The 16,944-nt window shown below is 48.4% G+C and overlaps 1 protein-coding gene across 1 annotated transcript in view; it reads left to right on the top strand.

The window, feature by feature from the left end:
* Positions 1-2,167: 2,167 nt before the first annotated feature.
* The window catches only part of tmem72 (transmembrane protein 72), a 34,022-nt gene continuing 19,245 nt past the window's right edge, over positions 2,168-16,944 (top strand). The window contains exons 1-2 of the mRNA XM_038783252.1: positions 2,168-2,449; positions 2,531-2,633. Of these exons, the coding sequence (XP_038639180.1) occupies positions 2,564-2,633 (70 nt within the window). The 5' untranslated portion in view covers positions 2,168-2,449; positions 2,531-2,563. The remainder of the gene's footprint in view (positions 2,450-2,530; positions 2,634-16,944) is intronic.

Here is a 16,944-nt window from a genome sequence, read left to right as displayed (position 1 = left end):
GTTGAATTGAACGGCCTGTTTCTGTGCTGCCAATCGAGTTCCCATGGATGAGGATTGGCAATGGGAGAATACACAAAGCTGGGGGAGAAAGGAGGCAGATTGAAAGTGTGGAGAAAAACACCTGAGAATAAACCTCTTCAGTCTTGTCCATTCTTGTTCTATTCTGGTGGAAGCACAGCACAAGAAATGGTCGCAAAATATTCTCACAATGTGCAAGAGAACAAGTGGAGAAAATAACCTTACGCACAATGCACTTCACCGATCTGAATACACTAATTAATAATTCACAAATTTATTGCCACATTCTCTTCAGACAAAACGTTTTTGTGCGCAAGCTATTTGGCACGTACGCACTGAATATTAATTCGCAATAACTGAGAAAGAGGGATTTGATGTTATTCTGCCTTTTCAGCCCTGCTTGAAATGTGACAATACCCTAGATTGTGCACAGGATATGTAGTCTTCGCAGGTTGAGTGTTCCAGCCTAATTTTCCCTTCATGCATTACTAACGAGGGGAAAATTCCACCCCAGCCAGGAAAATGGTAAACTTTCCCTTTCATAACCTTTCCGCTCCACTCCGTTCCTCAAGCATTCTATGTCTATCTCTCTATTTTTGCACATTGGATTACGCAAATTTGGTTTATCATTACCCTAGTTGTAAGATACCAACTACACGTGAGAATACGAAGCTTTGAACTGAGGTACAAAAGGATCTATCCGTTCGTTTGAAATTGGGATACGAAGAATCGATACGGAGGAGCGGATAATTTTTCTGAATTTAAAGCTCTGGGCTGCAGGGAACTGGTGACTGGCGTGGAGCAAGATGGGTCTTCTCCATTTCCTGAAGTCTACTTTTGATCTATCCATTACAGCAAAATTGCCATTTAAAGTTGCCGTTCTCCACTCTCACCCCATGACTAGAAGTTGGGTCAGGATTCACAATGCCTCAGCCGAGGGCGCTTTTCGTCACTGTTACTGGGATGGTAAATCATAGAATCATAGAATTTACAGTACAGAAGGAGGCCATTTGGCCCATCGAGTCTGCACCGGCTCTTGGAAAGAGCACCCTCCCCAAGCCCACACCTCCACCCTATCCCCATAACCCAGTAACCCCACCCAACACCAAGGGCAATTTTGGACACTAAGGGCAATTTATCACGGCCAATCCACCTAACCTGCACATCTTTGGACTGTGGGAGGAAACCGGAGCACCTGGAGGAAACCCACGCACACACGGAGAGGATGTGCAGACTCCGCACAGACAGTGACCCAAACCGGAATCGAACCTGGGACCCTGGAGCTGTGAAGCAATTATGCTATCCACAATGCTACCATGCTGCCCATGGTAAAGTGATGGTACTGTTGGTAAAGCGTTTGCCCCGATCCATGGCCCTTCGTTCATCCCTAGCTTTCAGCCCTCTTGTCCTTTATGGTTATAGCAATACCATCAGCCGAATCACCACTGAACTTCTATCGTTGGGGTCTAAGCTCGGATTGCGCCGCCGTGCAGTTTTTTCCTCCATCTTTCAGCCCCCCTCGCCATTTTGAACACAGCGGCCAATCGACGGCGTAAAGAATTGCAACGGCAGTGACAGAATCTACTTCCTCCAAGGCCAAATGCGGTGATATCTAATATCAAATTCATGAAATTAGACCAAGACTGCGCAAAGGAATATGTCACAATAGAGGGTGAGAATGATTTATAGTTACTGTCAGAAGCATTCCTTTTGTTTTTAATAAATTTAGCGTACCCAATTATTTTTTTTCCAATGAAGAGGCAATTTAGCGTGAACAATCCACCTCCCCTGCACATCTTTGGGTTGTGGGGGTGAGACCCTCGCAGACAGGGGGAGAATGTGCAAACTCCACACGGGCAGTGACCCGGGGCCGGGATCGAACCCGGGTCCTCGACGCCGCGAGGCAGCAGTGCTAACCACTGCGCCGCCGTGCCGCCCTGTGGGGAGCATTTCTGAGAGACAAACTGTGCAAACCGCCTCGCATGTCGCAAAACACAAAGCATGAAATAGCAGAAACAACTGAGAGGAGATTGTTCTCTCGGTAAGTCCCCTTGTGATCCTGACTGGAGACTTTAATCTTTGAAACCTGGTCAACAATTGCTGAAAGGTTTAATTCACCGACTGAGTGTGCGACAGGGGGGGGAAGCGATTTGCCGCAGGGAGCAATTAACCCTACTTGTATAATGTCTTTGGGTAATGATTAAACAAATTGGATTTTCGAAAACAAACAGCGAAGTACTGTCGCTGTAACCTTGGGGTAGGTTGGAGCCGTGTTAACTGGTTAGGAGTGGTGAAATCCACGGTCTGATGGTTAAACCCCTGAAGTAGCCTTGTTGGCAAAACACACAGTGTGCGTGAGGAGAGGCAGACAGCTAAGTCACAGTCAACAGTGTCAACCAGCAAATCTTGCGAAGGAAATCTGCTTTCAAAAGTGAGTGGGATTCTTGTGAATTACCGCCTGACTTGTAACTATAGCCACCGGAAGATTGATTTATCTGTTTGATTTTAAGAGATTGCTGGGACAACTGGTAAGACATCGACCCGAATGGCTGCTGCGAGATTTTGGGCAGTGCTGGAGCACATTTGCAGAATCCTCGGGATTGTAACGGCTGCAGGTATGAATATCAGCCATCAGTAACGATATAGCATACCAGGGGGAATTGAACCACAGACCGCCCTCATTATCTGAGCAATGTATTTCTCGTTCTTCCAGACTTTGTATCGAAATGACAGTTGCACAACACTTCACGGGAGCTCTGAACTATATCGCAAGTTGTTCCATTTGCACTGATGGCTCCATTGGGACCTTCTGTAAATGTCGAAATGTTCTTGCGTCTAACTTTTAGCAAGGAACTCCAACTACCCAAAAGAAAATATGGCTTTTGTCACCAAGATAATTTGACAGCAGCAGACTAAGCAGGGAGGGGTAAGATGGGGAGAGTAGACATCAGAAACAACACGATCTTACAAACCTCTGGGGGCTTCCCTTCATTCTACTGCCCCTGTCTGAAAGCCTTGGTGATTATAGGTGCCAAAATATAGGTAGTTGGTTGTGGAATTGCAGGATCGCTGCCTAAGGTCAGAGTAAGACCACGAGATGTAGGGGCAGAGGTAGGCCATTCAGCCCATCAAGTCTTCTGCGCATTCAATGAGTTTGTGACTAATCTGAAATTATCTCAACTCCACTTTTCAGCCTTATCCCCAGTTCCCTTACTGATTGATAATCAGCTTACCTCAGCCTCGAACATATTTAATCTCCCAGTCTCCACAGCCAAGAATTCCACAGAATCACTACCCTCTGAGAGAATAGATTCTCCCTCTTCATCTGCAAGAGCAGGCGGTAGCTGATTTAAGTTGTCTTCATTTTTTTTCATGTGTTTCAGGAGGGGTGCACGGTAGCATAGTGGTTAGCACAGTTACTTCACAGCTCCAGGGTCCCAGATTCGATTCCCGGCTTGGGTCAATGGCTGTGCGGAGTTTGCACTTTCTCCCCGTGTGTGCTTGGGTTTCCTCCGGGTGCTCCAGTTTCCTCCCACAGTCTAAAAATGTGCAGGTCAGGTGGATTGGCCATGATAAATTGCCCTTAGTGTCCAAAAAGGTTGGTTTGGGTTGGGTGAAGTTGCTGGGTTACAAGGATAGGGTGGGGGTGGGAATGTGAGCTTGGGTGGGGTGCTCTTTCCAAAGGCCAGTGCAGAGTCGATGGGCCAAATGGCCTCCTTCTTAGATAGATAGATAGAACAGTACAGCACAGAACAGGCCCTTCGGCCCTCGATGTTGTGCCGAGCAATGATCACCCTACTCAAACCCACGTATCCACCCTATACCCGTAACCCAACAACCCCCCCCCCCCCCCCCTCCCTTAACCTTACTTTTTAGGACACTACGGGCAACTTAGCATGGCCAATCCACCTAACCCGCACATCTTTGGACTGCGGGAGGAAACCGGAGCACCCGGAGGAAACCCACGCACACACGGGGAGGACGTGCAGACTCCACACAGAGAGTGAGCCAGCCGGGAATCGAACCTGGGACCCTGGAGCTGTGAAGCATTTATGCTAATCACCATGCTACCGTGCTGCCCCAAATTCAATTCTCCAATCCAATTCTGTGCTGTAAATTCTATGATCACTGGCCAACATTCGTTCCCTATCCCGAACTGCCCTTGAACTGAGTGGCCTTGCTTGGCCATTTCACAGGCGGGCAGTTAAAAGTCAACCGCATGGCTGTGGATCTGAGTCACATGTAGGCCAGACCAGGTAAGGATGGCAGATTTCCTTCCCCAAAGGGGCAATAGAGAACCAGATGTGCAGCAATCAATGATTGTTGCCATGGTCACCATCAGCGAGAGTAGCTTTGATTGCAGATTTATCAATGAAACGTAAATTCCACAAGCTGCCGAGGTGGGATTTGAACCCACCACCCCAGAGAATTATCTTGGGCCTCTATTGAGCTGTAAAATATGGAGCCTTGGTTTAAAATAAAGTGGTTCAACAGAGCAAACATACAAAAATGGTTCAGTTCGTGGATCTGAATATAGTGAATGGAGATTGAATACAGGTTGTGTAAGTTCTATCATCACCAGTGTGGAGAGAGATGATAATAATTGATTGCTTATAGTGTATAGTATGCAGACCATGTTAAATTGTCCCTTAATTGGAAAAAAAAGAATTGGGTATTCTAAATTTATTTTAAAAATATATAGAGAGGGATTCTCCATTGCCCGACGGCGAAATTGCGCCCCCTCCAAATCAGCGGCTAAAGCGTTCGCATCTCATTAATGGGCTGCAGTGAGTGGTGGGGGGTGGTCAGGAGGTGGGCTGTGGGGTCGGGGTGAACGGGTACGCGGTCCAGCACAACAGGCACTGTGGGGGGGGTGTAGGCGTACGTGCGGCTGCAGCTAGGCAGCCCTGCGCGTGTCCAGCACGGTCCCGGCAATTCTCCCATTGTTTTCCGTGTGTTCTGTGGGTGTTTCATGCGGCGCCGATGCCAGCCCGTCACCGGTAGCGGAATCGGTGCGGGTGTGCCGCCGATTGTTCCGTCGTGGAACTCCACGCATCCTCCGTTGGTGTCAGCACTTAGCCGCAGGAACAATAATCCAGCTTATTTTGATTTAGATTTAGAACAGTAGAGCACAGAACAGGCCCTTCGGCCCTCGATGTTGTGCCGAGCAATGATCACCCTACTCAAACTCACGTATCCACCCTATACCCGTAACCCAACAACCCCCCCCCCCCCTAACCTTACTTTTTAGGACACTACGGGCAATTTAGCATGGCCAATCCACCTAACCCGCACATCTTTGGACTGTGGGAGGAAACCGGAGCACCCGGAGGAAACCCACGCACACACGGGGAGGACGTGCAGACTCCGCACAGACAGTGACCCAGCCGGGAACCGAACCTGGGACCCTGGTGTACAGTATATCTCTTCACTCTTTCTGTATCTTTCCTGAGATGTGGATAGGCTGAAGACTAAAGATCCTACATTTCGGAGTTTTTTTGAGACATAATGGCCGGGATTCTCCGAAAATGGAGCTATGTCCCCACGCCCGGCAGAAAACGGGCACGAATCACTCCGGGCATTTTTCAAAAAGTCCGGAGTGATTCTCCGGTTTTAAGAGGGATTGCAAGGCCCCAGCGTGCACCGCACATCTCCTGCTGCCGATTCGAGGCCCTGCCCTTCCGGCCGCGGGTCCGTGCATGCGCGTGGCAACATGACGGAGCCACACAGCGGGCCGACGCGAAAGTAGGTAGGCCCCTCCCAGATCGCGCAAGTCCGCCGATCGGAGGCCCCCGATCGCGGGCCTGGCCATCATGGAGGCCCCCTCAGCGACTAACCCCGCCCCCGTCCCCCCACCAAGGCAGCCACCGCAGCCGCGACGCCGAGCTCCAGCCGGGTGGAACCATACAGGAACCACGTCAGCGGGAACTCAGCCGGTCGATCGCGGAGAATCGCCGTGGCGGCCTCTTTCAACGGCCCCCGACCAGCGCCACGTCGACCGCGCACGCCCGGCTGCGGGGATTCTCCCATCGCCGGAGGTTCACGTCCCAGCTTCGGACCCGATCGCGGGTCTGACGCCCCATTCTCCGCTCCCGCGCCGAGCGCGATTTCGGCGCGGAGGGTCGGACAATCCCAGCCAATGAACCAAAGTCGGTAATGCAGAATGTCACCGTGGGTGAAGGAAACAGGACGGTGGGTATAACCGAGAAGAGATTGGGTGATACCAGGCTAGTTCCACGGTGCTGAGGTCCTGAGAAGGAATGAGTTGAAATCGAACACAGTCTGGATTCCAACACAGCTCAGTTGTAGGCACCAGAAGGAGTTTCAGTAGTGACCTTACCAGGAACAGAGTAGGGTCGGAGGGTCAGTGCCCACAGTTTTGCCAACAGATTAATGAGGAACAAGATAGAATGCGGCAGGGAAGTCAAAGACTGGAGGTGCACGAGCGATAAGTTGTACATCTAACAAGTTTCCCCTTGGCTTTGACAGAAAAGAGCTGTTGCCTGAGTCGCTCCAGAAATGGGAAACCTTTTTCAACTTTTGAGCCAAAACGGAGAATATTTACTGAGCGGGTTGAGTCCTTGGCAATCCGTAGTGAAGCCAAAAGCAGTTCACAAACTTCCGACATTCCACATAAATCTGTAATTCATAGGAAATTCTGTGAAAGGGGAAATCATTGAATGATAGCTGCAACGTGTTGACAGCTAAACATTCCCAGAGCTGAAAAACCGCTCGCACACACTTACAAATGCAATAGTATTGCATAATTATAAAAAGGTAATGATGTTTACTTTAGCAATTTATATTTGGCTAAAGCACTAATGCGTTGAATCCCCTCAGCTCGCTAATTAGGTTCAGCCAAACAAAAACTTTGTTGAAATATTGTACAGGAGAATTTCCAGCACTGATTTGTCTCATTTTGATCAAGCTAATATGGTTATTATTAAATTGACCCTCTGTATTACGAGGGCCATCACCATCAATATTCCACATCCCCCTAATTCCCCTCTCGCCATAAATGATGTGCAGGGTGAGTAAATACATTTTTTGGAAGAACAAATTTGTGATCAGTTAAAGGCTCTAATCTAATCTCCAGGTCCAAATAATGTTTACAAGCCACTTAAACTTTGCCCTCCCTTTATATGGCGTTGGTTGATTGGTTCGCAATCCATGCGATTGGTTTACAATCCAGTAACCCAGTGATCCATTATTCTTTCACGCAATAAATGTTTGAATAAGATTTCTCCAGTGCTACGGAGGTTAATTACTTTCTTTAACTCTTCCCTGGCCAAAGGAGCGAAACAGAATTACGCGCACCCATTGAAAATCCTGGAAAGTCGTTAAATATCTGGTGCGGGGGAGGGGAGGGGGAGGACCTGAATCAACATGGAAACATTCAGGGTGGCAGAACATTGAAACAGTGCCGATATTAAAAACAGCACAGCACATTGATTCTTCTTTATGTTTTAAGTTTCTTCTGGATGAGGGGCTTTTCCACATTCCAGAAGAAACAAAAGTAAACATGTTTGACACATTATTACCCCAAGAGATGGTCTATGTGGTGATATGCATCACTGTAAATACACAAGGGGTTAATGTAAATACACTACGACTAAGTAAACACTAGAGGGAGCACCAGAGACGTCATGACATGCAGACATACAGCTAATGAACACATAGAATAGGACACGACCAATGGGCAGTCAAGACACCCAGAGGTGACACTACCACAAGGTGGCATTACACACCCCATATATAAGGGCAGGGCACACGTACTCTGTCTCTTTACACAGGTGACACTTAGAGAGTAAGACGGGGCAGATCAGAAGCATCACACCCACCACGTGGCTTAGAGCAGACTGGTTAGTTAGACTGAGTTACTATAGCAAGATTAGCAGGAGAGCCTAACTCATAGAGAACTGCACGAATGGTTCAATAAATCACATTGAACTTACTTCAAAGTCTGGATTATCTTTTGGTCAAAGTTGCATCAAGTTTCAGCTTGTGTTATCCCAGAGTGCATAGTCTGAGTCAGTGTTTTTCAAACTTTCTTTCCGGGGACCCATTTTTACTAACCGGCCGGCCTTCGCTACCCACGCCAGTCATTCTTTGCGACCTATGCCAGCCGACCTTCGCGACCTACGCTGGCTGACCTGCGCGACCCACCATTTTCTCTTACCTTGTTTGCTCCTGACAAAATTGCAGGAAATGGTTTTGGGTCCCTTCGGCCCTCGTACACTCTCTCCCAATGGAACCTGTTGGATGAAGGTGAAGCCTTCCGGTGTCGGAAAGTATGGAGTCTCCATCTGTCCAAAGTTCTGCATTTTTTTCCTGTAAAATTTTATCAAATAAACCCCCCGCCCCCGAACTTGTAAAAAAAAATGAATAAAATAAATGAAAAAAAATAAAATAAAATGAATAAAATAAATGAAGAAAACCCCCCTGAACTTGGGAAACAAAAATCTGCGACTGTTTACAAAAAAGAGGCCGCACTGCGCATGCGCATGTGCAGCGATGATCTGGCATGCATGCGCAGTGCGGCCGCATTTTGTTTACGTGTTCGCGGCCATTTTGAAGGCTGCTTGCAGCCGGCGTTATTAACAGCCTGCTGCTGCACCTGTTGCGTGCAGATTTGCACGATCAGGAGCGCAGCGATGGACGGCTCCGCGACCCTCCCGTCACCCACCCACGATGCCCCCGAGTTTGACAACGTCTGGTCTGAGTCACACTGCTAACGGAACTGGCCGCACCTTTCATATTGTGTTCAGCTCCAGCCTTTACACTGCACACGGTTCAATCTCGTACAGTGCTGTCCACAATCTTGTGTAAAATACCAAGTACAGGGTTGCGTACAATTTAGTGTAGATGTGGAATTCATGAAAAACTGAAGGATGTGGCTCTGCAGAGACAAAATGACAGAATTCGCCTACAGTAAAGTACAGTAACATCCAAGGGCAGGTGGGGAGATAAGTATGCAAATAAAGGATTGGAATTTTTTTTTAATTGGTCCATTTGCCCTGTTATATATTAGCTAGAATTACTGTCCTTTCCTTGGTTTAAAATGAAAGTTCAACTGTGATATTATTGGTGTGTTGCCATGCAATTGAAGGATTAGACTGCGACTGTAATTCTATTGGTTGAAAAAGCTATAAGGGTTTCTGCTTCGCTGGACTCAGACAGAACATTGCCGTGAGTTCCACTGAGCTGTTGTCCTTGTGCTCAGTCAATAAAGATTGACCAGACAGTACTCCCGTGTATACCTTGCAATAATTCTGACGTAGACAATGTTGTATGCAATGTTGTACAGTAAACAAAGAGCTGTATGCAGTGCTGTGTGACATATCGGTACAAATAGCCAGTTCCCCCTGTTTGACGACTTTGAGAGTTAAAGAGTTGAAGGAAGTAATTAATTAAAACAGGTTTTGAGCCATGTAATTGAAACAAATAAGATAGTTAGTACCGGGAAGATCAAACGCGCTCTATTGTTACACTGCTAAGACATACCAGACTGAAATGGGCAGCACGGTAGCATTGTGGATAGCACAAATGCTTCACTGCTCCAGGGTCCCAGGTTCGATTCCCGGCTTGGGTCACTGTCTGTGCGGAGTCTGCACATCCTCCCAGTGTCTGCGTGGGTTTCCTCCGGGTGCTCCGGTTTCCTCCCACAGTCCAAAGATGTGCAGGTTAGGTGGATTGGCCATGCTAAATTGCCCTTAGTGTCCAAAATTGCCCTTAGTGTTGGGTTGGGTTATGGGGATAGGGTGGAGGTGTTGACATTGGGTAGGGTGCTCTTTCCAAGAGCCGGTGCAGACTCGATGGGCCGAATGGCCTCCTTCTGCACTGTAAATTCTATGAAATCTATGATAAAATCAGGACCACATTGGGAACATCAGGCATTTTTCACTCTAGTTGTATGCGACATTATGGGAGGAATGCTCCGGCCATTCGGATTCTCTGTTCCCACCGGCAGTCCACTCCTGCCTGGGGGTTTCCTGGTGCCGTGGGGTGGCCTCAATGGGAAATCCCATGGGCAAGTGGCAGGAGTAGAGAATCTCGCGGCCAGTGAAGGGCGCGCCGCCAAGAATCACGCGGCTGGGTGAACCGGAGAATCCGCCATTTTATGTACAACTGTTCTTAGCATTCTATACAACATTATCACTAAACCTGACATTATACACAATATTGTCCATTGTACTGTACTTGATACTCTACACTACATTGTATATTGCACTGTACTTACATTCCGTGCAACACTGTCTACAGCTTTATGCATGTTGTACACTATTGTACACAGCTCGGTGATTGGTATTCAACACTAAATTGTATGCAGCACTGTAATTGATATTTTACACAATATTATATTCAGCACTGCACCAGGCTTCCACACAACACTGTATGTAACAACATACTTGATATTTAACCCACGATTGTACACAGTCCCGTATACAGATTGAGGCATACATTAGGGAAGGTTCAAGTAATTGCAAGAATCTGAGTATAGGATTAAGTGGATGTTTTCAGGTTGGTCGGATCATTCTCCTCTCTGCATCACTATCTATACATTATTAGGGCTTGCATAGGGCTCAAATAAAAAGAATTAAGGAACAAATCATATATTGTACTACCTTCCTCAGACTGAATGAGAGGTCTCCTGTGCCACATTAACCCACACAATTACCAAGTGGGCCATCTGATGGTCAAATGGTTTTGGCCATCTTGAATTGGACTCTGACTATCCAGAATAAAAGAGGAAATGAAGTTACTATTTAACTTGAGGATTGCTAGTCAAACGTCACTATAAAATCAATGAAGGTTGGTCACAGATTACAAGCTGGAGAAGGTGAGTGTTCTAACTGATTCAGAACCAAGGAGGAGAGATGAAGAGGCATTTTTTCACGCAGCCAGTGTTATAACCAGTGCAAGAAAGAATGGGCAGAGGGACGCAGGTTCTATAGTAAATGTCAAAATTGAAATTGAATAAACACTTGACAAGGAAATATTTGCAGGTCTGTGGGGAGGGAGCAGGGAAGTGGGATGCATGGTGTAGCTCAATGGACTGATTGGTCTCTCTCTCCGTGTCGGATGATTCCGGAAGAAAAGGTTTCTGCTGAAGGTGAGGGCTATGACTTCAGGGCAGATCCACACTGGAGCTCAGCAGCTGGAGCATTCATACTCAAAGCAAGTCCCAGACTGCAATATAGTTCATGTGCAAGAGTGCGGGGTGGAGTAGGGGCAGCACAGTAGCATAGTGGTTAGCATCAATGCTTCACAGCTCCAGGGTCCCAGGTTCGGTTCCCGGCTGGGTCACTGTCTGTGCGGAGTCTGCACGTCCTCCCCGTGTGTGCGTGGGTTTCCTCCGGGTGCTCCGGTTTCCTCCCACAGTCCAAAGATGTGCGGGTTAGGTGGATTGGCCATGCTAAATTGCCCGTAGTGTCCTAAAAAGTAAGGTTAAGGGGGAGTTGTTGGGTTACGGGTATAGGGTGGATACGTGAGTTTGAGTGGGGTGATCATTGCTCGGCACAACATCGAGGGCCGAAGGGCCTGTTCTGTGCTGTACTGTTCTAAATCTAAATTCTAAACTTGGGCAATGACACCAATACAAGTGAAAATGGAAAATAAAGGATAAATAATTCGTCATTGCTGATAGAGATAAAGGGGGATATAATGGGTGGTTAATCAAGGTGCAGCGGTGATGGGAAGGAGAAGGGGTTGGGTGGGTTAGGATGGAGGAGGAATTTTGTAAGGGGTCTAGTCTGAGGGCTATGGTGACGACAGCGTTGCCAATGGCTGCGAGTAGGTATTCAAGGAGCCCGGTGGTGCAGTCCACGATGAAGATATAGAATCAGTTGAGGAGGCATTTTAGGGTGGAAGGGATGTCGGTGCTAACGCCACTGTGCGAGAATCATGGGTTTGAGCCGGGGGGGGGGGGGGGGGGGGGGGGGGATAGTGTATACAGGTGGAAGGAAGTGGGGTTGTTCAAGATGAGGGATCTGTATTTGGAGGAAGGGTTTACCAATCTGGAGGAGCTAAGATAGAGTGCCGAGCTGCCGAGGGGGAGTGAGTTCAGGTATCTGCAGGTTAGGGACTTTGCGCGAAAGGTCTGGACGGGGTTCCTAGGTTGCCGGGATACACCCTGCCGGAGCGACTGCTGCTTCCGGATGTGGAAGGGGAGGGAAGAATTGGGGATATATTCAAGTGGCTGTAGGAGCAGGGAGGCAAGCGGGTGGTGACGATCAATGCGAAATGGGAAGCGGAGTTGGGAATGGAGATCAATTGGGAAATATGGAGTGAGGCACTGCGAAGGGTAAACGGGACCTTCTCTTGTGCAAGGATGAGCCTGATACAGTTTAAGGTGGTGCACAAGATGCATATGACTCAGGCGAGAATGAGTGGGTTCTTTCAGGGGGTAGCAGATGAGTGTGAGAGGTGTGGGCGGGGGCCAGCGAATCATGTGCACATGTTTTGGGGATGTGAAAAATTGGGAAGATTTGGGCGGGAGTGTTCACAGTCCTAGCCAGGATAGTGGAGGAGGAGATGGACCCAGACCCTTTGGTGGCGATATTTGGGGTTTCAGAGAAGCCGGAGCTCATGGAGAGGAGGAAGGCCAATGTCTTTGCCTTCACCTTTCTGATTGCACGGCGGCGAATTTTGCTGGAGTGGCGGTCGGAATCGTGACTTCCTGCAATTAGAGAAGATAAAGTATGAATTAAGGAGCTATTCAGGGGGGTTTGAGGAAAGGTGGGGGATGTTTGTGACCGTGTTTGAGGGGCTGTTCGTCGTGGAGGAGGGGGGTGAAAAAGGGGAAAAATCTGTGCAGACTGTATAGTTGATTGTTGGGAAGTATGTTTCCCGCGGTATTGATTCGCTGTAACCTGTTTTGAAACATGTTTGTAATGAAATACATAATTTAAAATAGAATGGGTGGTTAAAGGAATGTAAGTGATGACACAAAATGCTTACGGGTTTCTGAGCAGTTTGAAAACTGGGAAGTGAAAAGGACTTTTATCCCAAGTATGAATCAGCTCTCTACAAGTGAAATGAACGCGAGAGTGGTTTCCTCTTGGCTAGCTTGAAGTGCGAAAAATAAAATGTCAGTAGACTAAGACGCTACAAAGTGAAACATATCCAAAATAAATCAGGGAAATTGAGATAGAAATACTGAACCAAGCTCAGGTTTTTCTCTTTAAAAAAATGCTTTTAAAGTCACAGATTACTCATTTGAGAAAAAGGCAGGCAGTGAAATCCACAGAATCCCAACAGTGCAGAAGGAGGCCATTCGGCCCATCGAGAGCATCCCACTCACGCCCATTCCCCACCCTATCCTCATATCCTGGTAACCCCACTTAGCCTGCACATCTTTGGACACGAAGGGGCAATTTAGCGTGGCCAATCCACTTAACCCACACACACACCTTTCGGGACTTGTGGGAGGAAACCGGAGCACCCGGAGGAAACCCGCGCAGACACGGGGAGAACGCGCAGACTTCACACAGTCACCCGAGGCTGGAATCGAACCTGGGTCCCGGCGCTGTGAGGCAGCAGTGCTAACCACTGTGCCACTTTGACAAATGAACACAAGGAGGCCAATGCATCTTTTGAGCCAACAGTTAGGTTCCATTAGATAATGATTCACTTCAGTTTCATTTACTTACTTGCTTTAGCTCCATGTATGTTGAAACTGGCAACTAACAGAAATCCATCAATTGTGATCAAGGTAATTTTACTCAAAATCTACATCCGCTGCCTTTTTTGGTGAGAGTTTCTGTATTTCCACTCTCTTTCTGTGTAACAGTACTTCCTGGCCTCACTCCTAAAGGGTTTGGCTTTTAGTGCATGGTAGCACAGTGGTTAGCATTGGTACTTCACAGGGTCCCAGGATCGATTCCCGGCTTGGGCCATTGTCTGTGCGGAGTCTGCACGTTCTCCCCATGTTTGCGCGGGTTTCCTCCGGGTGCTCCGGTTTCCTCCCACAAGTCCCGAAAGACGTGCATGTTAGGTAAATTGGACATTCTGAATTCTCCCTCTGTGTACCCGAACAGGCACCGGAATGTGGTGACTAGGGGCTTTTCACAGTAACCTCATTGCTGTGTTAATGTAAGCCAACTTGTGACAGTAATAACGATTATTATGATTATTCAGACAATGCCCTTCCTGATTGCCCCACCAGAGGAATGAATTTATCCAGTTGTACCCTATTAAATCCCTTAATCACTTCAAATACCTCAATTAGACCAACACCCTAAATTTCAATGCACAAACGTCAAGTTTATAGAAAAAGGGACTAAGCCTTTCAACCTACTGAAGTTAATCTTCAGTGAAAACACGTAACAAGTGAGAGGGAACCAGTAACGAACATTTCGACCGCACTTAACCCTCTTTGTTTCATTGACCCCACTGCTGAAGAGGGATTTCACCCTCAGCGTGATGTGGTCTTGGTACGAAGGCTCACCATCAAATCCCAGTGTTCACAAAAGTGCACCATTGGACTTCCCAGAGGGTTTTCATTTCCCCAGCTTCAGATGGTCAGTCGCTGATGATGGGGAATATTACCCAAGGGCCGGGGCACATTCCTCATTGGGCAACTTGAAACATTGACTTGGATCAGTGGCTGCACGCTTACCGTGGAACCGCAAGCGGTTGTGGAGTTACGTTTCGCTTCAGGATGCCAGTATATAATCTATGCGGCACGGTAGCATAGTGGTTAGCACTGGGGCTTCACAGCGCCAGGGTCCCAGGTTCGATTCCCCGCTGGGTCGGAGTCTGCACGTTCTCCCCGTGTCTGCGTGGGTTTCCTCCGTGATGCACAATCAATGGACACGAAACGTAGGTGAAGTCCGAAACGAAAGGCTTTAATTAGCAAGAAGTGAGTCCGGCAGCAGACGTACAGGAAATGGCCTGGCTGCAGGGGAACACGGGTTCTTATACCCCGCCTCGTAGACGGAGCTACCTTCCTCTTAGCCAATAGGGATAAGAGGCACACGATACCTAGGCCAATGGGCAGCGAGTCCTCTGCACCAATGGCAGCTCACACTCCCAGGCACCGTAATACCCCTAGTCATACTACCACACTCCGGGTGCTCTGGTTTCCTCCCACAGTCCAAAGACGTGCTGTTAGGTGGATTGGCCATGATAAACTGCCCCTCAGTGTCTAAAAAGGTCAGGAGGGGTTATTGAATTAAGGGGATAGGGTGGAAGTGAGGGCTTAACTGGATCGGTGCAGACCCGATGGGTCGAATGGCCTCCATCTATTCTATGTTCTATGTTAAGCTGCCACTTCAATCAGTAGCGAGGGAGTGCTGCATTGTTGGTGTACTACTTTCTGATGAACCATTAAACCTAGGCCCTGTTTGCCTACAGAGGTGGATGTGAAGATCCTTTGGGCCCTTAAAGCTGAGAGGTCTCCCAATATAATGGCCAATATTCACGTCCCAATCAACGGCAGCAAGAACAGATTAACTGGCCACCATTCTCATTGCCGTTGGTGTGCAAATTGGCTGCCGTGATTTCCCACAGAAAATGGCCGGGATTTTGAGCCGCCGCCCCATGGCGGGAATTCCCACGGCAGATGTGCCGAACCACTGGCTGCCGGTGGGATCTTCCGGCCCTGCGAATTCTGGGATTTTGCGCACGGCCACTGCGGAACCTGCTGTGAGGGGTCGGCTTCGCCGGGGCTGGAAGACCCCGCGGTGGGAGGAGCCAGGTCTGCATTCCATAAGTCATTAGTTGCGGAAAGTTAATGGTTTATCCCAGGGATGTGACAAATGCCATATCAATCTCCCATCCTGGTAGCGTCGGTCAACATGGCGACGGTCCGGGGAGATTGGATGGCAAAACAGTCAATTGTGAATGGTAACGAAAGCAGAAAAGTGTAAATTGTGTGTTGGCTGGCAGAGTTGTTATTGACCGATGTGAATATTTAATATCATCATCCTCAGAGCAAAGACCAACAGAAGCAGCTGTGTAAGACTCTTCACGTTTTTGCTCAGACGTGGATTACAAGAGGCACAGAATGGTGAAAAGAACCAGAACAACCCAGTGCAAATCTACAGGTCAGGGGCATTTCCACCCCCCACCTTGGAAAGCTCTCTGAGTTCCTCCCTTCCTTTGAATTAACAATAACTGTGGTTGAAAACAAATAGTTGCTGCTGCCTTTTTTTAACAAAAATTAGTAATGGTAAAAAAATGCTCAATGGATGAAAGTAAACAAGCCTGTCACAAGTCGCGAACGCTGCAGGCAAATTTTATCACAGGGCTTTGTGGAAAGTTGGGACCTCTTTGTTTTAGCTCCGCCATCGAAGATATCAAACCGTTTGCTCAAAGAACAGATACCAATGGCCATTGGGCTGGACTGTCCGCAGCCCGACGCCGTAATCGTGGCCGGCGCCGGGGCGAGGAATCCAATTTTGCGACGTAAGCGGGCTTGGCGCCGGAGTGGCAATTCGCCGGGCACCGAAAATCGGCGTCGTTGCGGAGTACGCCGCGCGGCCGGGGCTCCATTGCCAGAGGCCCGCCCAGTAACCCTACCCTCCCAACCAGCTGAGTTCCCGACAGCGTGGAACTAACCACCTATTGCCGATCGAGGCGTGGCGGCTGCGGACTCAATCCGTCGCCGCCCTGGTCAGGGGCGGGCGGATCGGAGACCAGGGGGGCCTTATAGGCGGCCGGCGATTTAATGTGCGGGGTTAGATGCTCGGGCGCACGGTAGATTGGGGGGTGGTTTATTTTTTTTATCTGGCTCCGCGTTCTGAGTCCGCCATGGAGCACGGCACGGCCGCTGGTCCAGATTCGGTCTTCATCTGAGGTCCAGATAGCCACACATTCATATGGAGAAGGAACCATGGCTGATTGTAAATTCCCCCCCTGACCCTACTCTCGGAGTTTTGGGCCAGTAGAACAATACGGGGCTAATTTGGTGTCCCCAGGTCA

The sequence above is a fragment of the Scyliorhinus canicula genome, chromosome 22, assembly GCF_902713615.1.
Source record: "Scyliorhinus canicula chromosome 22, sScyCan1.1, whole genome shotgun sequence".
Lineage (NCBI taxonomy): Eukaryota > Metazoa > Chordata > Chondrichthyes > Carcharhiniformes > Scyliorhinidae > Scyliorhinus > Scyliorhinus canicula.
The sequence above is the reverse complement of the archived record's forward strand: the minus strand, read 5'-3'. Positions and strand labels throughout refer to the sequence as shown.